This window comes from Halichoeres trimaculatus, unplaced genomic scaffold (assembly GCF_033239565.1).
Source record: "Halichoeres trimaculatus isolate MK-OKI-2021-1 unplaced genomic scaffold, fHalTri1.1 fHalTri1_scaffold_16, whole genome shotgun sequence".
Classification (NCBI taxonomy): Eukaryota; Metazoa; Chordata; class Actinopteri; order Labriformes; family Labridae; genus Halichoeres; species Halichoeres trimaculatus.
This window is the reverse complement of record NW_027437194.1, coordinates 2,964,949-2,986,512: the sequence shown is the minus strand read 5'-3', so window position 1 is coordinate 2,986,512 and position 21,564 is coordinate 2,964,949. Positions and strand designations below refer to the sequence as shown.

The window sequence follows — 21,564 nt, the reverse complement described above, 5'->3', positions numbered from 1 at the left end:
TGTTTCGTGCTCACACACCTCACCCTCATCGTCCACGCTTAACGGCGGCGTTGGAGACCCTGGCGAACACTTTTTTTCCTCCTGTTCAGCTTCTTTCTGTCCTCACCTCTCCTGTCTTTTATTTCATTTATTTCCTCTTTCTCTTCCTGCTTTTCTTCTTTCTACCAATCGCAGAGCTTGGACCAGGTTGCCTTGACCAATGCCACCATTCTGGATGGCGGCGGCGGTGGGGGCGGGCCCAACGGTTCCCTGGCGGGCTCAATGGGCTCTGTGGCTGTCTGTCTTCCTTCTGAGTCTTCTCTCACTGACTCCCTCCACACCTCGGCGGTGAGCTCACACAGATAGGATGTGTGGACACAGGATGCTGGTGGAGCAGATTTGTGTCAGATTGCAGCGGTTCGCCGTCCCGTTTTGTTGCAGAGACGATAAATCAGTGACTCATCTTCTTAGCGGCGTCTTGTTGTGATTATCACTGCCCACAAACTGTCTGCTGTCTGATTTTTGCTCTTAAAGAATCCCAGTAGAGCATGTTGCACAGCTTTTTTCTCCTGTAAATATTATCACATACTCAAACCATTCTCTCCAGTGCCACCTGGTGGTCGGCTGGAAAACACACGGCTCACAGTACACTCACAAAACCTCAGCTACAGTGGGACAAAAAAGACAAAAAAGTATTCAGTGAGCCACTGATTTTACAAGTTAGAAAGATGAGAGAGGTCTGTGATTTTCATCAGAGGTTCACTTCAACTCTAAGAGACAAAATGAGAAAAACAAGCCAGAAAATCCAAATAATTTATTTGAAAATTATGGTGGAAAATTAGTTGTTGGTCAATAACAAACATGCCAGATTTCTGTATTGATGGCAACTGAACAACACAGAGGGACCTGATAAATGACCTGCAGAGAGCTGGAACCAAAGACTTTTTTATTTAATTTTGCAATTTTTTTTAATTTCATGATAATTTTAAATTGCTTCATATTTTTTAACAAGTATGTTTTTAATAATTGAATATTTTTTAAAATTATAACTTTTTTTAATTTTGCAACTTTTTTATTTCAATTTTTTTTTTTACATTTTTTCAATTCTTTTAAGATTTCAACAATTTTAGCCTTTTTGCTAATTAATTTACAAAATGTTTTTTAAAAGATTTGAAATTTTTATAATGTCAAGATTGTTTGAAATTTTTGAACATTTTGTACAATTATTTTTGTAACTTTTGAAAATTTTGAAACTTTGACTTTTTAATTTTTGCAAGCTTTTTTCAAATTTCAAAAAATTGGATGATTTTTGCAAATTTTTAAATTTGAAAAAAAAAAAAAGTGTTAAACTTTTTAAAAAACTTTTTTTTTAAAATCGAAGTTTTTTTATTTCATTTTTTTAAAGATTTCAACAGTTTAAGCATTGTTTGCAAATTTATTCATAACATTGGTTTTTTTTTGTTTTTTTTTTAAAAAGCCAATTTTTTTTTTATTTCAAGATTGTTTAAAATTGTTGCATCACATTTTTACAATTATGTTTGAAATTTTTAAACTATTACTTTTTTGATTTTTTGCATTTTTTTTTTCAAATTTCAAAAATTGGATAATTTTTGCAAATTTTTAAAATAAAAGACATTTCTGTACTTTTTAACTTACAGTTGTTTTAATATCTTTTTTTACATTTTTGCAAATTTTTTAAGATTTCAACAATTTTAGCATATTTGCAAATTTATTTATAACATTGTTTTTTTTAATTTTTCAAATTTCAATATTGTTTGACATCGTTGCATTTTTTTATTAATGTTTGCAATTTTTGAAATCACAACTTTTTTGAATTTAGTGCTTTTTTTATACACTTTGTAGTCCTTATTGTGAAGATAAAGAACATTTTGTGGCTCCAGAATGACTCTAGAGGAGATTTGATGGAGGAATGGGCCAAAATAGCAACTACAGTGTGAGCAAACCTGGTGAAGACTCACAGGAAATGTTGACCTCTGTAATCGCCAACAAAGGTTATGTTACAAAGTATTGGGTTGAACTTTTAATAACCAAATACTTATTTTCCACCATGATTTACGAATATGTTTTTTAAAAACCCTGGATGTTTTTTCTCATGTTGTCTTTCATATTTGAAGCTCTGATGAAAACCAAAGACCTCTCATCTCCCTAAGCAGGAGAACTTGTAAAATCAGCAGCTGACTGAATCCTTTTAGCCCCGTTGTCGCTGCCAGCCATCCTCACAGTGAAATGAACTGTTAGACTCTGTGCCCCTCTCCGCACCCTCACACCTGGGTTTGTGTCCCTCCTCTCTTCCTGTAGAGCGAGAGCGCGAACGACGAGGGCGGGGAGGGGGAGTACGTCAACTTGTACTCGTCCAGCCAGGCCAATGGGGAGCTGCCTCTGTCCCTCAGAGTAAGTAGCTGACCGGCTGCCGCGGGAGGAGGGGGTGAAAGGTCGATTCCGTTCACAGGCGGCTCCATCGCTTCAGGATATGAATCAATCTGAAATCAGGAGCTGGTTTGAGTGGCAGCACCGTTCGTCTCATTGATTCATGTCGTGAAGCGACGCCGCAGAAATGGAACGAAGGCAAAACCCGACTGAGCAGACTCCAGGTTCACGGGTTTTCCTGTGAGAGGACTTTCTGTGTCTGTGGAGTGGGGATGAAGATGTGCGTGTGTGTGTGTGCTGCTCTGACTGCCTGGCTGCTGATTCCCGTCTCTGTGGCTGCTGCTTGGAGTGTAACAAGCATTTAACCTTGTTCTGATCTAACACCTGACATGAGGCTGCTCCTTAAGGGATTCTCAACGGTTCACCGGTTTTCAATTTTCCAATAACATTCCCCATAACAGCTTACGTGCATGTGTGACAGCGTCAGAGTGTGTGTGTGTGTGTGTGTGTGTGTGTTCCTCTGGGCTCATTTGTTGTTTGCATTCAGGGTGTGTTCACGTCATGTTTGGGGTGTTAAAGAGGCGGCGTGTGGTCGTAGTTTACTCATGGTGTGAGTTTAACCCTCTGGTGTCTCTCTGTGGAAATTTGCATTTCACCAACACTCATTAGGATAACGACTTCTTTTTAAATCAGTGATTCCATCCTCCTCCTCCTCCTCCTCCTCCTCCTTCTCTACCAAGAGTGTAGCATGCACATCAGTCGCTCAAACAAACCCATCGATAGCGAGCCGTCTGTCACAGCATGGAGCCATTCACTAGTGATGATCCGTGTAACCTGCAGCACACATGTTGATTATTGCTTTTCCCTCCATCGATTAGGAAACGATCGCAGCTGACGACGTGCTTCAGGACCCCGCCCCCCAGATGCCCAACAGCAACAGCAAAGAGGCTTTGGACAAAGAGAGGTGAGAGCTGGAACCAGACTTTATTTATTAAACACTTTTCATACACAGGAGCGGTAACACAAAGAGCTTGACAAAAAGATAATTATAATGATAATAAAGGAAAAATCAAATAATAATAATAATGATAAAAATAATAATAATAATAATAATACAGGAAAAATATTGTAATAATAATATAATAATAAAATAATAATAATAACAATAAAGGGAAGAATATTATTGTAATAATGATGATAATAGAATTAAAGGAAAAATATAAAAAAATAATAATAACAAAGGGAAAAATATAATAATGATAATGATAATAATAATAATTAAGGGAAAAATGTTATAATAATAATGATAATCATAAAAATAAAGGAAAAATATGACGATGATAATAATAATAATATTAATAAAGAAAAAATATATTAATAATGCTGAGGGTAAAAAAAGACATTTAACTTAAGATAAAACAAAAAAAAATAGAATAAAAGAAAGAAATAATATAATAAAATACCAAAAGACTAAAGCAGTTAAAGTGAAAATGATGTAAAACTAAAACTTTAAAGTACAAAATTAGTTGATTTTTTTTGAGAGACTCAAGAGCATGAACCTGACTTGTCATGTTAGCACAAGCTAATCGCTAGTATTTGATGCATACCTGGTTAGCAGAAAGCTAACTAACCTGAAAGCGCACTGATCGCTCTGTCCAGACAACCAAAATATCAGCACCTAGGCAGAGGAGGGGGTTTGAGGCAGACACAGACACTGACACACGTCATGTTATCAAAATGACATTTTATCTTTTAGGAAAATCCTGCAGACTGTACCTTTAAGAAATGACTTTCATGGAAATAAAGTTTGAGAGTTTTCTTCGCTGATGACGCTCTACTGCTTTCGTTTCAGGCGGCAGAAGTTGGCAGAGTCCGCTGGAAGCGACGAGGAAGACGTCGACGAGCTCTCCCTCATCGACCACAAGGAGATCATGAGCAGGATAACACTAAAACAGGAAGTAAGACGAACCCCATGGTGGCTTTTATTTCCCAAAGAGTGACAGAAGACACACGCTGTCCTGTTAGCGCTGCTTTAAGGTCACTGTGAGTCTCTCTGATGGGGAGTCAGAGATCCAGAGACAGCCAGTGCTGCCCTCTGGAGTCCGTCTCTGAAACTGCATCACTTAGAGTTGACAAATCTTCCTCCCCCCTCCTCCTCCTCCTCCTCCTTTGTCCCGTGTGCTGCAGTCTGAGAGACAGATGTGTAGAAATGCTGCTCGCCAATCTGCAAGGTTAGGGCCAGTGTGCCATCAGAGGTTTAGAGATGAGATGAGGGATCAGAAGAGGACAGGAGGGGAGATTCACAGCCTGCTGGGAGGTTTTTAGAGCAGGAGACGTATCGCAGGGGCTGGAGCTTTAATCACACACAAGTCTGACTTTTTCTTCGTCATCAGAGGAGCTGCTGCAGGACAGGGAGAGGAGGGGGGAGAGGAGGAGGAGGAGGAGGAAGGTGCATGCTACGTTTGGGCTCTTCTGCATCACTACCTATCAGCTGTCTGTCACTTCCTCCATCTGCTCATTTCCTCCAAACGTTTGTTTAATCTTCCCAGAATGACGACGGCCCTGACGTCCGCGCCGGATCAGGAGACATCCTTTTAGTCCACGCTACAGAAACGGATCGCAAAGGTACGTCTGAGCGCTGGGTGTGATGTAAACAGGGCAGTGTGTTAGTGTGTTAGTGTGTCTCTTCTTTAAAACGTCTCCTTTTCTCTTGTTTACCGTCTGTTTCTGTAACCTTCACGTCTGATGATGCGTTCTCGCCTTAATCAGGATCTCTGACGCCCTGACGCTCTAACCCCATGTCTTCTTTCTCCTCCACAGATCTGGTTTTGTACTGTGAAGCCTTTCTGACTACATATAGGACTTTTATAACCCCCGAGGACCTCATTAAGAAGCTACACTACAGATATCCTTTTCAGATCACTCAACGTGTCACTAGGAGCTTAATCGTTGCTCGGGCTGCTGGCAGAAAGCTGTTTTTCTTTCCTAATGATTTCTCTTAAAGATCTTATTTACCAGAGAGACTCCTTTCTCTTGCTCTCTTTGATTCGGCTCTTTCTCTTCCATCCACAGACTTTAACTCCAACACACTCCCCCCTGACATTTCAGTTACTACCAAGGCTTTCTGTGGCTGTGTGCCTTGCTTAATGGCTCCTCAAGAGAGCGTTTTATCATGAAGGTTTCCCCACAGATACTTCTAAAGCTGTGCTCTGAAAAAATGTCTCTGCAGTTGAAAACTTACATTGAGGAAAATAAGTATTGAACGTGTGAACTTTTTTCTCATCACATTTATTTCCAAAGATGCAATTCAAATAATAATGATTATGGTGAATTAAGTACGATAACACAGGAAAAAAGTATTGAACACGCTAATTGTATTCTACAGGCTTGTCAAGATGCTGTTTAGCAAACTTTAAACCAGCTTCAACATGCCTTTTCTTGAGGAATGGAGTCTTGCGGGCTGAGCGTCCATAGAGGCCATGGCCGTGGAGTGCATTGCCTATTGTTTTCTCTGTAACAATTATACCTGATGCCCCCAAGTCTTTCTGGAGCACTTTCAGGGTGGTCCTTGGCTGGTTGAGTCCTCTTCTGACTATCTTTCTGACTCCCTGGTCAGAAATCTTCAAGGAGCTCCTGTGCGTGGCCTGTTGATGGTAAGGTGGAGCTTCTTCCACTTGTGAATAATGGCCCCAACGGTGCTGACTGGAATATTCAGGTGCTTTGATATAAGTCTGTAACCAGCTCCATTCTGATGCTGAGCAACAATCAGGTTGTGAATGTCTTCAGAGAGCTCTTTGCCTTTACCCATCATGAGGTGTGTGCTATTTAACTGCTTGGTGAAAAAAACACCTTTTTTATAGGACCATCAATTAGCTCTAGCCCAGCTGATGTTGGTTTGCACTAATTGGAAGTTCAAGTAATAATTACTGACAGATTTCAGGTGGTATGGAGCATTTCCTGTCCAAAGTATACAGCCTTTCCATGGCGTGTTCAATACTTTTTTCCTGTGTTATCGTACTTAATTCACCATAATCATTATTTATGGACCTGAACGTTGTGGTTTCTTTTCATGTGTGGATTATTTGAGTTAATACCAATGTCTGGTAGAAATTTTGTTCGAATTGCAGCTTTGGATGAGAAAAAAGTTGATACATTCAATGCTTATTTTCCCGACTGTAAATCTTGTGATTATAGAAAGCCTGTTTATTTCCCCAGAGCACGACAGCTTGCACAGTAACTTAAAAAGTGTTGCATGGATGCAAAGTTTGCATTTCCTGCTGGGTATAGAGCTCTGCTTGTTTCTCCTTGACCTCTGAGCACATACACCAGGTTCTGTCACAGTCCGGACACCTTCAAGAAGAGGGTCAGCAAGAACACCTTCTTCGTGCTGGTTCGAGTGGTTGATGAGTTGTGGTGAGTTCAGCGCAAAATTTCAGTGTGGGATCTCCTTCAGGACGTCTGGTGGAAGGTGGTCTCTCTGTTACATAACAAAAACTTTAAGATTCTTTTGTTTGTTTTTAAATCTTTAAATGGTTTGGTCAAAAAGAAATCTCAGAGCGGACACAACTTTTTCTGTTGCTGCTCAAAAATTATGTCTCAAGCTCCCCCTCCAATAAAACGAACCCCCTCCCTGTCCGTTTTAAAAAACACGTCTTAAAACCCTTTTTTTATTCCTTAGCTTTTAACCCAGTTTGAGACTCTGCTCCTGTTTTAGGGTTTGTTTTTAGTCATTTTTATTGGTCTTCATAGGGATAGACAGATTATTGGCCGTGCCAATATTTGGCATTTATGGGCCTTTTTTTTTATCTGACAGCCTACACTATGGAAGCCCTAGATGGTCATTTAAAATCAGTCATGTAAAACCAAATAGAAAATTAATTCAACTGCATTGCATGCCTGTAAAAGGCAGCACAAACTCAATTCTGTCCTGTTTTACTGCAGTTACATAGAAATTTATTTATTGTAGAAAACTTAAGCTAATTCTTTTTTAAAGTTTTCATTTAACTTTAAAAAACATGTTGCTAAGCCTGGTAGCTGTTCAATAAACATATGCCTGAAGGCATTTGATTGCAGTTAAGTGTTGAAGTTTGTTTTGCTCAAAGTTTTTACGCCAATATTTTCACTTTGACTGCAAATGAATATCGGCCTCCTCGCCCATAATCAAAAAAATCCATGTTGGTCAATCTCTAGTTCTTAAATTGTTTTAAAAACAATAGAACAATCGTTTTAGTACCTGCACTTTTGTTTCCTCAATTTATTTGTTTTATTTATTTACTTATTTAAGCCAGCACCATCTCTTGTACAACACTTTGTTCCAGCTGCAGTTGTTTCCAAAGTGTTTTATAAATAAAGTTGAGATGAGTAACAAAAAAGCACCATAAGTTTTAGGAAGCTACAGTAAATAATATTTAAACATCAAAAATGCTGAAAACAAATAGACATATGTTAAAGTTTATATTTTTGAACTTGTATAACCTGAATGTTTTAACATTTTTGAGGCACTCAGACTGAAAAAAAAACAAAGGAAATGTTTTATTTACCAACTAGAACCAGTGACTGTATTTAACCATGGACGACATCCCCCCTCCTGCTTTACAAAAGTGAAGCCAAAATGCTGCAGCTAATCCTATATTGTGCTTGTGACAGAAGTTAAAGCTAACTCCTGTAAAGATGCGACTGTGTTGGTGTAGCTACAGGCTAATGTCATGCTTCTTCTTAGCAATAAATAGCAGTTAGCTTAGCAATAAAAATGTTAAATCTCTCAGAGCAGTCAGTCACAACGTTGCTAAACTTTCCAGAAAACAGCGACTTGGACATAAATTAGGATGATTATTAAGAACATTTTTCTTGAAGTGTTGTTTGATTTTCTAGTTTGTGTCACATGGAGGAGATGTGCTGCAGTCAGTGGATGTTTGGCTTCGATTTTAGGAAGCTGTTGTGCTGTGCATCACATTCTGCAGTCACACAAAAACTGGGATTACAAAAACAGGAAACAGCATTTTAGCCGTTTTTTAGTTAATTTGATTTACTGATTTTGTAAAAGTGACTCATAATTTGTTTTTTTCCTCAGTTTGGTCGAGCTGACCGAGGACATCCTGAAGCAGCTGATGGACTTGGTGTTCACGCTGGTGTGCAACGGCGAGCTCAGCCTTGCCCGCGTGCTCCGCAAGAACATCCTGGACAAGGTGGAGCAGAAGAAGCTGCTGCGATACACGAACTCCCTCAAACCGCTCGCTGCACGCGGCGTCTCTGCGAGGTTGGCTTCAACTTTATGATCCTGCGCAGTGTTACACTAACTTCAACACAGTTTCCTGTTTAACTCCATGTTTTTAAAACTCCCAACAGGCCGGGAACTCTCCACGACTTCCGTAGCCACGAGATAGCGGATCAGCTCACTCTGCTCGACGCTGAGCTCTTCTATAAAATCGAGGTACAGCAGCTTCTTTGTCCTGCGTCTGCTCACACTCTTCGTATCCGTCCAAATTAAACTCCAACCTTTCATTCCTCTTCCTCTTCCTCCTCCTCTTCCTCCTCCTCAGATTCCCGAGGTGCTTCTTTGGGCCAAGGAGCAGAATGAGGAGAAGAGTCCGAACCTGACGCAGTTCACAGAGCACTTTAACAACATGAGCTACTGGTACGACCCAAATCAGCCACTTCCTGCTTCGTCCGTCAGAGCTGACTGTGCCTCACTGCGTTTCTCTTTCTCTCCAACAGGGTGCGCTCTTTGATAATCCAGCAAGAGAAAGCTCAAGACAGAGAGAAGCTGCTTCTCAAGTTCATCAAGATTATGAAGGTTTGTGACCTGAAGTTTCCCGATTGTCTCCTCTAAAAAGAAGAAAAACATTTATATTAAGCTTTCTATAAGTTAAGTTTAGTTCTTCTCTCCATAAAATATGTTCATAAGTTTGTAAATATTTTTTCACACACACCCCAAATCTACTTCCTTTTATCTTCAAACGACTGCTGCTCCATGATTCCTGTGGAAGTAGACACTAAATATCACTTTTACTAGGGGAACAAATGCTACATGAAGCGACAACAGGAGAAAGTTTAGTCCCATTCACACATGCACCACACTTCTGAAAATTTCTGACATTATCCAGACGGTTTAGTATAAAAATCTAAATTTGTTTAGCCCAACTTTGAGGGCAATTATTTACCTCCAGTTAAAAGTAAGAGTGAAGTTGTTGAACAAAACAAAGGTGTTTTTTCATGGTTCATTTTGCCTTATACATAAGTCTGTCCAGCTTCCTGTTTAAACTGAATATTCTTCATCTTGATTCAGGTTGCTTCAGAAAATAAAACCTATCGAGACCAATATTTGTCATTTTGAGGCATATCAGTGTCATCTTTTTTTTTTTAATCCGAAGGCTGAAAATGCTAATGTTAATGTAAAATCCCATTGACGGGCTAACACAATTAGCATCATGACTATCTTATCGTCCATGAGCTAATTTTAACATCCACTGACACAAAAATCACTCCTCTTATCAATACCCAAAGGAATACGTTTTTCTACCTCCACAGAGTTTCTCCCTGTCGACACTATGGAAGCCCTAGATGGTCAAAACATTTAAAATCAGTCATGTAAAACCAAACAGAAAATTAATTCAACAGCATTACATGCCTGTAAAAAGCAGCACAAACTCAATTCTGTCCAGTTTTATCGCAGTTACATTAGAATTTTGGAAAACTTTATTTACTGTAGAAAACTTTAGCTTTTTTTTTTTTTAAGTTTTCATTTAACTTCATAAAATCTGCTGCTGAGCCTGGGAGCTGCAGTTAAGTGTTGGATTTTGTATTGTTATGTATAAATTTTTAAATATATATAGTGACAAGTGTTGGCAAATGCCTGAATTGAGAAATGTTCAGGAGTCTTTTTTTTTTGCAACTTCAAGTCATATCCCAAGTTTTTGTGGGATGAGACTTGATCAAGTCTCAAGTCTCTAAAATATAAGTCCCATGAGCTTTTAGCATCTGCTGCTATCCAGTCTACTAAGAATACTGTACTCCTATCTATTAGCATACAGCTACAACCATAGACTGTAAAGACGATGAGGGATTCTGGGAGGATCTGAGTGGAGCCGGGTGACAAAAATAATATATATTTTTTTCTTTCGAGAGTCTAATCACTTCTTCACTCTACCTCCCGACATATTTTACAATCCCCGAAAAAATACACGAGAACGGCAGCTGTCAATCATTGATAAATGTTACTTAAAGCCTTGTTTTAACCTCGTATAACTAATGAAAACAAAACTTTTCAGAAAAAAGAGGACTTGAATACAAAACAGCCAGATAATATCTTTAAATCACCACAGCAATCAGACGTGAGAAACATTTCTATGAAGTGTTTTAATTTTTTAAAGTTTGACCTCAGCCCATCTGGAATGACTGGGGAGATGATTTTTTGACCTATACTGCATCCAGCCACCAGGGGGAGCAGTTTTTGTGGAGACCTCACTTTAAGTCGAGCAAGCGGACGTCCATTTTTTTACAGTCTATGGCTACAACTAGCAACCTGATGCTACATCAGACCTTTTATTCTCATTACCTGTTGTTGCTTCCTGTTTTTTATTTTTGATGCAGCTTGAGTTTTTTTTTCTTTTTGTTTTTCTGACGCTCTCAGTCTTTTTCTCATCACAGCACTTAAGAAAGTTGAATAACTTCAACTCCTACCTGGCAATACTTTCTGCTCTGGACTCCGCCCCCATCAGGAGACTGGAGTGGCAGAAACAGACCTCAGAGGTGAGAGGAAATCACAATTTCATCTTTGTTATCTCTCTATCTCTGTATCATATATTTATTTTCCTCTTACGTCACTTTTCTTCCTCCTCGTTGCCTCTCAGGGATTGGAGGAATATTGCACCTTGATCGACAGCTCCTCCTCCTTCAGAGCGTACAGAGCCGCTCTGGCTGAGGTGGAGCCTCCCTGCATCCCCTACCTGTGAGTTCACTCACATTTCACATCGTACGTTTTCAGCTCTGACAAAAAGTTGAGGCGTCACTTTCTTTTTTTTCGTCCCTGCAGTGGTCTCATCCTCCAGGACTTAACGTTCGTCCACCTGGGAAACCCTGACCTCATCGACGGGAAGGTGAACTTCTCCAAACGCTGGCAGCAGTTCAACATCCTGGACAGCATGCGCCGCTTCCAGCAAGTGTAAGTCCAGCAGGACGGATTTACTGTTTGACAAACTTCATGCGTCACTCGAGTGCTTCGTAAACATCAGTCAGAGTCATAAACGTCTGAGTTTGTTTACTCTGGCAGGAAGTTTAATGTGCTGTGAAGTTTTAATCATAAAACACGTCTGTCTGTTTGTTTCTCTGCGTTAATCAAACCTTCACCTCTTCTTTTCTGTCTCTGTTTCTTTGCAGGCATTACGAGCTAAAGCGCAACGAAGACATCGTCTCCTTCTTCAACGACTTCAGCGACCACCTGGCCGAGGAGGCGCTGTGGGAGCTGTCGCTGAAGATCAAGCCCAGAAACATCACGCGACGCAAAACGGACCGCGAGGAGAAGACCTAGGAGTCGCCCCGTGCTCCACGAGACTGACCTCCAACTGTGCTTCAAGACACTAACTCCACTTTACTACAGACTGACGAACAGAAGCTACCTGCTGCAGCCGATGGGAGACTCGAACAAGACGAGCCAAGCGAGGTTTACAGAGAGCGCTGCAGCTCTGGGAGATTATTATTGGGATTACTGCGGCTCCGGCCGGGGAAACGGGAAGAGGCGCGAGGAGGAGAATGACACGGAGCGGACGGGGAGACACAACCAAAGCCTGCTCCCTGGGCTCTCTGTTTTAGAGTGGAGCTGTTGCGTGTGCTTGAGATTGAGCTGAATGGTCCATTACCCTCCCAGTCGCTCCTCCCTCTTCCTTTATGTATGTGCCATTTGTTGGTCGTCCTCTGAAACCCCTCGAGTCCCCCCTCGGAGAGAGCGGCGTGCCCTGAACTATGACTCGCAGACTCTGCAGAGGGATCGCCGTAAGGGGTTTGGACTTCAGAAGAGGACGACCGTTAGAGACCGAGTTTGTTTTTTTGTGTAAGAATCATGTATGGTTATGAAATGTATTATATACAGTGCTCCTTTTGTTCTCGAAAAGGATGTTAATGCTTCTGAGAAGAGCTGAGCTTCTCCCAACGTGCCATACGTATGTGCACTCAAAAAAAGCAAAGCAAAAAAAAAACAAAAACAGAAAAAGAACTTAAGATGCTGTGATATATGTACGTCATTCTGAATCATTGTGTGCCGTGTGCAGGTGTAGAGAAGCATCAGGCCGTCACAATCACGTCCCCGCCCCTTTCCTCCCCGTCACGTTGCTGTGTGAGTGCGTGTTTGTGGCGTGCGACTGAAGAAGTCTTCAGAGACTCGTGTGTTTGTCATTCCAGAAAAATGTGCTGTAGTAAATCACAACACATCACACTGTGCTATCAAAGTCCAATAAAACAAACAGCTCTGTTTCTACACACACCTCAGCTCGTCTTTAAAAACTCAAACACTTCTCACGTTTGTCGCAGAGTTCCATTTATTATCGTACAGAATGGTCAGTGAAAAATAAACTTGAGAAATTAAGGCAGCTGTTAACAATTAACGGAAGCACTCGATGTGTGATGCTGCTAAAATAATGAGCAGATTTATATAATTTACACATAATAATCCATTAAAGCAGAAATAAATATAAGGTGCAAAGCGTGACTGACGTTAAAAGTTTAAATAAAGCATCCTAACGTTACACACATCGCCTTTAACTTCATTAACAAACCAGGTGACTACAGCCCAAAGTGGAAATCACACAGGAGCATGGAAGACTGTTACGTGACTGTGTGTGAGTATCAGGGCCACCGTCAGGAAAAGACGTCTGAGACAACAAGAATGAAGATGCAATGTTGTGAGAGAAAAATAGTCATAATATGAAAAAAAAGCAGCGATTTCATGAGAGATGGAGAATTTTAACGGTCGAAATAGACCAGGTCCGTCTCCTCGAGTAGGTTTTAATGCAACCGGATGTGTTAACTCCAAAATTAGACAGTCTATTTTGGCAAGCTGTTTTAACATTTAATGCGATATGTGTTGCAAATATCTGTAATTCAATTTTACCTACACAAAAATAACATTTTAGATATCAACAAATACATTCTACCTTTCTACAATCCTCATTTCAGCCACTTTTCAGTCACTGTACACCATTCATGTGCATGGGTTTATCTTCTACTTCATTTCGGATATCCAAAATGTGAATTATGGATATCTGCAAATGAATTATAGATATCTGTCACACAAATCAAGATATCTCTTAAAACCATTTTGACTAGACAAAATTAGAATTACAGATAACTTAAATACACTTCAATTCGAGATGTATACAATTTCTTTTTCAAGACAAAATAAATATTCTACTAGGCGAAATTAATTGTAGATATCTGTAAGTAGAACTTTGACTAATCTAAATGGAAATGTAGATATCTGAAAAAGTAATTAGGGGTAGTTGTGATTCAATTGCAGAAAGCAATAATCAAAGTATAGATGTCTTGAAATAAGTTATGATGACAGATATTTGAAATCTCAGATATCTGTAATTCAATTTTGCCTTGTCAAAATTGAATAATAATACTTATAATACTACTACTACTAATAATAATAATAATCATTATTATTATTATTATTATTATTATTATTATTATTATTATTATTATATATAATTTTAATAATTATATTATACATATATATATATATATATATATATATATATATATATATATATATATATATATATATATATATATATATATATATATATATATATATATATATATATAATACTTGAATTATATTATATCTAGGATTACAGTTCTGACTATCCAAAATTTAATTACAACTCGTCAGAAATACGTTGTTGATATCTACAATGTTAATTTCGGATAGCCAAAATTAGCATTTAAATTTTACAACGGCTTGCCATGCGCGGGAACTCCTCCGTCTCGCGACGTCATCTGTCTCACGGCTCTGCTACGTACTCCACTGAACGCATGGCTGTTACACCAGGCCAAAAAAAAAAAAAAAAAAAATTTCACAGCAGAAATTAATATATTTACAGCCTACTTCCAAAAAAAAGTCTCCCACCTGACTTGCTAGTTTTATTTTCGGCACACATTGTACGAGGGATGATTTTTTTTCTCATTCTTGCAGTTTGATATTAAGAGCGCGAGTTCGCCCAATCAGAGGCACAGCTCAGCTCACGTGACCGATGAGCGCCCAATAGCTGTACTGGAAGCCTCAGTTACTTCCTACATGGCCGTGATAGCCGTTTGCTACAAAAAGACCGTTTCAGAAACAGACGTCGGGGAGACTACGTCCATTAATTTATACAGTCTACGGAGCCGAGACAGAACAGAGTATCAAGATAGTGTTGTTCCCGTCGTCAGACCGTCTCTATGATAAATACACAGTTATATTTACCGCGTTTGAGCACAAGCAGCTAGTTCCTCTTTTTTCCTTCAAAATAAGAGTCTCGCTACGCAAAGTCTAAAACTATAACTTTTAACACTAAAAAACAGCATTGCGATTTATTATGTTATTTATTAATTTATAAGAAACAAACTCTGACTTTATTCTTAAAATGAGACGACTTTCATCCTCATAATATTAAAAACTTATTTGCACAACATTGAGACTTCATTCTTAAAATATCAGACATTGTTCTCCAAAGTGTCCCTAATACATCGTCGTACTCTTACATGTGGAAAGCGTTTCGAATTTTGGTTTTGCACCAATAAAACCATAAAATGACGAGGACTCGGCACTGAATGCACAAATCATCCACAGCAGCCTCAGGCCAACGCCTCTCATTCACAGTCTGGACACATCCCCGCTTTTCAAACCCTCTCAGTGGGGTCGACAGCTCGGCTCTAACAGGACTCGTTTTCCAGCAGGGTTAGCGACTCCGTTCTGCAGGTCACCCTGCTCAGAAATGGCGCGTTTGAAACCTCGTGCGTGACCGTTGATGGACCCTCGCTGCCATTTGCAGATATCACCGTTGAGGATGTCCTGGATGTGCTGCACGATGAGGTTGATCGCAACTGGAGAGACAAATGAGTCAAACTTTACCGTGAAGAAGACACCAGGAGGGAGCATTTTCACCATGAACTAAAGGAGACTCACCCATATTGTCCACTCCCCTTGGAATGATGACATCAACATATTTCTTCGTCTGACAGAGAAAAAGATAAGTTACCAAATACAGAAAGTTGGTGCTTCAAAATCAGCGAATATCGTTAAACTCACCGGCAAACAGAACTCCTCGAAAGCCGGCTTAACAAACGTCGTATACTGAGTGAGAATCTGCTCCAGGTCCCTCCCTCGGTTCATGTCTCGCAGCACTATGAAAGAAAATCAGCTCAAACCAACTGTACACCACAGAAACTCCAGGATCATCGTGTGTGAGGAAGTCCATACCTCTGCGAGACAGTCTGACGTCTGAGTCTGTGTCCACGAACAGCTTCATGTGAAACATGTCTCGCACTTTCTGTGTGTAGAAGACCAGGATTCCCTCGAAGAGAACCACGTCTGCCGGGTAAACCGTGATCCTTTCTTCCAACCTGGAGAAGAAAAACTCAAATTTTAGACGCAGTCACGACAAGAATTCAAAGAACCCTCTTGTGGCGTCCTCCTACCTGGAATGGGTGACGAAATCGTACGTTGGCACTTCAACCACCCGTCCCTCCACGATGTCCTTCAGGGTTTTGTACATTAACTCGTTGTCGAACGCCTCTGTGAAGCATCAAAGAGAAAGCAGTTTTAGAGGTTTTGTACGGTGGCCCTGAAGGGCAGAACACAACAAAGAGAAAGAAAACAGAAAATTGCAAAAACAAAACAACAGAGATTGTTTCTACGGGCTCGCTTATGAACTCTGCATCTCCTTCCTGTCAAAAAGGCTGGAAGGCAGGTACCTATGGAGTCAAAATTTTACAAATGCAAAATTTGTGTGTGTGTTAATGCATCCACAAATACGTAAACTGATCCATAAATGTGTAAACAGACTTACAAATGTGTAAAACATTAACAAATGCGTGCACAAATTCAAAAATGAACTTGCAAAGATTCACAGATGTAGAAAAAAAATGTCATTTGTAAATATTTTACACAATTGTTAAACTGTTCACACACTTGTGGATGCATTTACACCCACACAAATTTTGCATTTGTGAATTTTGAGACTGTTCTAACTCCACAGCTATCCATTTCCATTTTCTTGTTTCTGTTTTTTGTTTCTCTTTTGTGTTTGTTTCCCCTTTGCAGAGTCTTTTGTTGTTGTTGTGCCGCCTTGGTTTTGAGGTCATTTCATGAAACACAGAGCTCTGCTCTAAGGCGAGCAGTTCCCAGGAAGCCTTCGTTAGTGTTATAGATTATTTGTGACATGTCTCAGCAGACAACCTTGTGACAGCTCATTAGATGTTCGTACAGTCTGTTCCCAACACAGTTTTTTAAGGTCACTGAATTCACTTATTTTTGTCATTGAAGCTTGAGTGTGGGACAAAATACTTATCCTTGAACATTTTTTTATTTTGACATGAGTCACCCTGGGATTCCCTCCCCTAGTTTGAACAAAGCTAGTTGTTTTATGTACACAGAAGATGTGTTGACACATTTTAACATTAAACACTTTGCCTTAAGTCATCAGGAGAAACATGTTGTAAACAGGTCATGCAAAAAACACCTGGACGTGAAAGTAAAAGAAGAGTTATGAGACAGACTCTGCATGACACAATTTTAAACCCAAAGTAGAAAAATAAATGTACATATGGCAGCATACTTGTAATTCAGAGCACTTTGTCAGGATCTTCCCTTTAGGCAAAGCTGGAATGAACACATCTGATGGGGGCGATCCAACCTGTGTGACCTGTACCTACCCGGATGATCAAAGTTGTACTGGCCCTTCAGCGCTTTCATCTTCTGCTCTGGGGTCAGGACTCTGTAGAAACTGTCCTGGCTTACAATAGCCACCTTCCTCTGGCGGTGGTCCACCTTGTTCTGGCCCAGGAGCTCCATGATCTTGGCGCAAACTGTTGACTGTGACAGAAAACTGCTTTCACTTTCATGAGTTACAACTGTTTGTTAGGTTTAACTCATCAAGAGTGGAATAAGGGGTTACTTTTATCAATGTTTTAAGAAGTCTGGGAACACGTCAGTGACCCTGTCACTTTGACTCAACAATCAGCTGACTGTCACTAAGACACTCAGGGAATTCCTGTTTCCAGCTGCTCGTTAGCTGTGCTGCTCCTCGACGTAAAAATGTCAGAAAGAAGAGTTTAGTAAAGCATGAAAACCCCATTTGGTTTCCATTTATCTCTTCTCATGCTGTGTTTATTATAATATAGTACATATCAGAGCTGAAAAGGTGGGCGTGCCTGCTGCTTTGACAGTTTGATGAATGCTAACATTATGCTATCATAAGGAGCTAAGCTTAACTCTGGATGTTGTCTAAAAACGGACCAACCTTTCCGCTGGCTGTTCCCCCGCTGACCCCGATAAGGAAAGGGCTGTGCCGGGACCTCTCGGCTTCCTCTCCGGTCCCAAGAGCATCCATAGCTGTCAAGTAGTGAAGGAAAAACGGCTGAGGTCCAGGTAGCTTGATAAACTACAAGCTGCGGTATGTTTAGCAGCGCTGAGCTGTTGTCGCGAGATCTCACGAGATCTTGTTGCAGCGTCAACAGGGGACTATTTTGGCGCGAATGATGCTCAATTTTTCACATTGATATAAAAAAAAAAGAAAGAATATTAAAATTGCGGAGCTCTATTTAAATTTCGATAAATAAACCAAAATACATTGTAAATTTATTTACAGCTTTTTATCACAATTCAGGTTTTCTGAATACCTTTTATAATTGCCAGAAAGCTCGACATCTACACTTTCCAATGCTGCTTTTTTATGTAGTGTATCAACGTATGGGAACCCATTTCCGCCATTTCAAAACAAAAACAAAAAAAAGAAAGAAAATTAGAGCTTAAGTTTAAAATAAACATGGCGAATTAAAAAAAAAAAGTTACAAAAATAATTTCTTTATTCAGGTGAAGTAATTAATAATAATAATAATAATAATAATAATAATAATAATAATAATAACCAACGTTATTTTTTTTTATTTTTTCTAGGACCTGCTCATAAAAAAATAGATAATTTATTGGGGCAAGTTTTCTTTATTATTGTTTTGACTTGTGGAAATGGCTTCCATAGATAAAGCGTTTTATAATAATAATTTAATAACACAATAGCTTTAGTTTGTTCTATATGGGTCAATTAAGTCTATCCATCCTTTTTCAGGATAAATTTGTTACTCTTAGGTTTCAAAATGACTTCTTTCTTCTTCTTTTTTTTATGTTATACCATTTTTCTGCAGTGTTTTATTCATGTGTGCATTTGAAATGCCAAGAAGTTGAAATGGCTATCTAACCCATATACAAGGTCAAGAAACAAAAGTCAACATCCTGTCTCTGATTTACATCAAATAATTTTCAATCTCAGATTCCAAAATATATAATAGAGAGTTGATTTCTCAGTGCCACATTTTCTCAAGCAGCTCTGTCCCTCTCCTTGTACAGTTTAAGTATTGGTGTGTCACAAATCTTCATTCACATTGCTCTGAATCTGAGAAAAAAAACATCTAAATTATTTGATTTTATTATAAAACAAACGGTACATACATATTAGATAATTCAAGACAGCGTTATTGTTTTTCTTTGTCCTCGTCTGCTCTCTCCGTGCCTTCCCCATCAGGTTGAGACTTGTCCTTAATCGATTCGTCAAGAACTATCTCCAGCGCAGCACTTCCTGCAACTCTTTTCACAGTCTCTCCTTTGGCGGCGAGGATTTCCTCAATGTTTCTGAAAGGTAAAGCAACACAGCACAGCATTCAGACTCTACTTTAATCATATTAAACATCAGAATGTATTTTGTTTTGTTGCATTTTGACAGGCTCAGTGTGTTGGCTAGCTTGACATGCCTAAAAGGTTGAAAAGCTGTGATTGGCTTGTATTAACAGTGTTAAACGAGAAAACAAAACTTCAAAACACATTTTTGTCTTAACTGGCTTTTTAAAACACAAACAAAATTTGTTTTAAAGCATAAGGAACACTGGATGACATTATCAACATACTTTGATGCTATATGCAACACATCTACACCAAAGACTGTCATTGATTTACCCTGCACAAATATGTTTTTATCCTTATTTCCTCTTTATCTGTAGATGATTAACAAGAAATTTTTAAACAGACATTCCAATACTTTGAAGCTTGCATTTATACAGCTGCAATGGCCTGATTTGACCACCAGATGGCGCCAATAAAGTGTATCTAACAACACTATAGTGAAGCTTTCAGCATTTTAAATACAAGTGTCTGCTTCTTATCACACAGAAACAGTTATTACTGCATGTTAGATCACAAAATGAAAAAAAAATAATATTTTTGGAGTATAAAAAAGATAAAACTGTTTCTATTTTTGTGTTTTGATGTGGTAGTAAATCAGAAAGTTGTGTTCTGGTTCAAGTAAAGCTTCACCAACCTTTTCCCCTCCAGGTCAGAAAACCATTTAAGGTTATCAGCGATGATATGGTGATTTTTACATCCTGGACATGTTACTATGACAACCCCTTTGTGGTAGGCCAGCTTGGATATCTTCTTCATGGACCTCGTCGAGCAAACCTTTCACAATAAAATAAAAATTTAAATAAACCAAACTGTCAGTAACAGTGTTGTAGGATTTCACACCATAAACCGTCCTCAGACTGGTTGTGGTACCTTGCAGGTGTAGACGAGTTGATAATGTTTCGACTCGATTAGACCAATGGCGTCATTCCTTGAACTAGCTGAAGCTGAAAATCCCCTACAGTGACTAAAACCAGGTTCACACCTGTCAGCAGGTGACAGGATATGTACAGTACGCTGGCATTGTGAGGCTATAACTCCAGTCCTCCCGGTTGATCCTGCGGTTGTCCAGTTTAACCCAGCACAGACGCGAGGTGGTCCTGGACTCCTCTGATAAAACCAAAACAACCGACCGACCTTTGACATCGTCCTCAACGACTCTAACGGAAGTTCAGTTTTACGACATTTAAGAGAAATTACACGGAAAGAGAGATAGTGGTTTGTTTACAAGAATAAATATTACTGGAACTTTCATCAGCATGGGGCATGTCGCGGTCATATGACGCCATATACAAGCTTCCTACCAAAATAAAAGTCTAACAAATGAACACCTTCAAAATAAAAGTCGTAGGTTTTGCGTTGATGTGAACCTGCAAAATTTTTGTTAAATACAACTCAGTTATTTCTGATCAATTTAAAAACAGAAAACAGATTATGTCAGTTGACGAACAGTCATTAATTATTTCGTTTCCTTTTGTGTTGATATTTGCATCCCCTGGGAACAAAGCTGTACATTTTATCTCTGCTGTTATTTTTCCTGTCCTTGTTATTATTGTTAACATTAACCTCATCCTGCTTTAAATTCGATTCAAAAATAAGCTTTATTATCATCTTTAAAAATGTTACCAAAGCCAGTGTACAAATGAAAGAAATGAGTAAAGGTAACAACAAGCAAACACATTTTAAGAAAAAAAAAAAGTAATTACATCAATCAAAAATAAATAAGAAAATATGAATTGAAACAACTACAAAAAAATAAATAAATAAATAACAATGAACTATATGTATATGTGCATTAATTAATTATTTTATTATTTCAAATATTTATTTATTTATTTATTTATTTATTTGTATTTATGTATTTATTTATTTATCTTTTTTGGGGTGGGGGTTATGGTTTTTTTCTACAGTGAAATCAGTATTTTATCTATTTTTTCAAACAATTTCCAAAAAGGTTTTTCTTTTCACCACCATGCTGTTTTTATATACAACTTCTGACCACCTGAAGGTTTTTTTTTCTGACATTGAGAATTAGTATTAAAATAAACTTTACTGGGCAAAAAGACAGAAGAAGTTTCTTAATAATAATAAGAATATACAATCTTTAAATGTCATTATTTTCTTGCAGTTTTTGCGAGAAAACAGAAACATGTCAGTAAAGAATGTTGTAATGTGCCTTAATAACATATTATGTTTAAAACTGCTTATATGCTGGGCTTGGCACACTCACTTATTACCTCCTCATTGTTTGCCCGTGCTTAAAGTAACGA

The 21,564-nt window shown here is 38.8% G+C and overlaps 2 protein-coding genes across 6 annotated transcripts in view; one reads left to right on the top strand and one right to left on the bottom strand.

Moving 5' to 3' along the window:
• The window catches only part of rapgef1b (Rap guanine nucleotide exchange factor (GEF) 1b), a 74,434-nt gene extending 61,860 nt beyond the window's left edge, over nucleotides 1-12,574 (top strand). For 2 of the 5 annotated variants that reach the window (XM_074690093.1, XM_074690092.1), the window contains 15 exons: nucleotides 175-327; nucleotides 2,299-2,391; nucleotides 3,246-3,331; nucleotides 4,220-4,325; nucleotides 4,917-4,992; nucleotides 5,188-5,275; nucleotides 6,691-6,780; nucleotides 8,438-8,623; nucleotides 8,713-8,797; nucleotides 8,907-9,001; nucleotides 9,082-9,160; nucleotides 11,014-11,115; nucleotides 11,217-11,314; nucleotides 11,399-11,527; nucleotides 11,743-12,574. In XM_074690093.1, coding sequence (XP_074546194.1) covers nucleotides 175-327; nucleotides 2,299-2,391; nucleotides 3,246-3,331; nucleotides 4,220-4,325; nucleotides 4,917-4,992; nucleotides 5,188-5,275; nucleotides 6,691-6,780; nucleotides 8,438-8,623; nucleotides 8,713-8,797; nucleotides 8,907-9,001; nucleotides 9,082-9,160; nucleotides 11,014-11,115; nucleotides 11,217-11,314; nucleotides 11,399-11,527; nucleotides 11,743-11,893 — 1,617 coding nt within the window. In that variant the 3' untranslated portion in view covers nucleotides 11,894-12,574. The remainder of the gene's footprint in view (nucleotides 1-174; nucleotides 328-2,298; nucleotides 2,392-3,245; nucleotides 3,332-4,219; nucleotides 4,326-4,916; nucleotides 4,993-5,187; nucleotides 5,276-6,690; nucleotides 6,781-8,437; nucleotides 8,624-8,712; nucleotides 8,798-8,906; nucleotides 9,002-9,081; nucleotides 9,161-11,013; nucleotides 11,116-11,216; nucleotides 11,315-11,398; nucleotides 11,528-11,742) is intronic. The other 3 variants (XM_074690096.1, XM_074690094.1, XM_074690095.1) reach the window with 2 other exon arrangements.
• Nucleotides 12,575-14,201: 1,627 nt separating this feature from the next.
• Nucleotides 14,202-18,073, bottom strand: uck1 (uridine-cytidine kinase 1). Its single transcript, XM_074691094.1, has 7 exons — nucleotides 17,865-18,073; nucleotides 17,278-17,437; nucleotides 16,042-16,138; nucleotides 15,824-15,966; nucleotides 15,653-15,747; nucleotides 15,530-15,578; nucleotides 14,202-15,447 (listed from the first exon to the last, which is right to left on the bottom strand). The coding sequence occupies exons 1-7, from the start codon at nucleotides 17,952-17,954 to the stop codon at nucleotides 15,254-15,256; spliced, it is 828 nt and encodes a 275-aa protein (XP_074547195.1). The 5' UTR covers nucleotides 17,955-18,073; the 3' UTR covers nucleotides 14,202-15,253.
• Nucleotides 18,074-21,564: the final 3,491 nt, after the last annotated feature.

Bases quoted from the DNA above. Each gene is read 5' to 3' on its own strand.
- uck1 (XM_074691094.1), bottom strand. From the start codon at position 17,954: ATGGATGCTCTTGGGACCGGAGAGGAAGCCGAGAGGTCCCGGCACAGC. The intron at 17,438-17,864 runs GTTGGTCCGTTT...TTTCTGTCACAG, and splicing joins GGGGAACAGCCAGCGGAAAG to TCAACAGTTTGCGCCAAGAT. The intron at 15,967-16,041 runs GTAGGAGGACGC...TTTCTTCTCCAG, and splicing joins GATTTCGTCACCCATTCCAG to GTTGGAAGAAAGGATCACGG.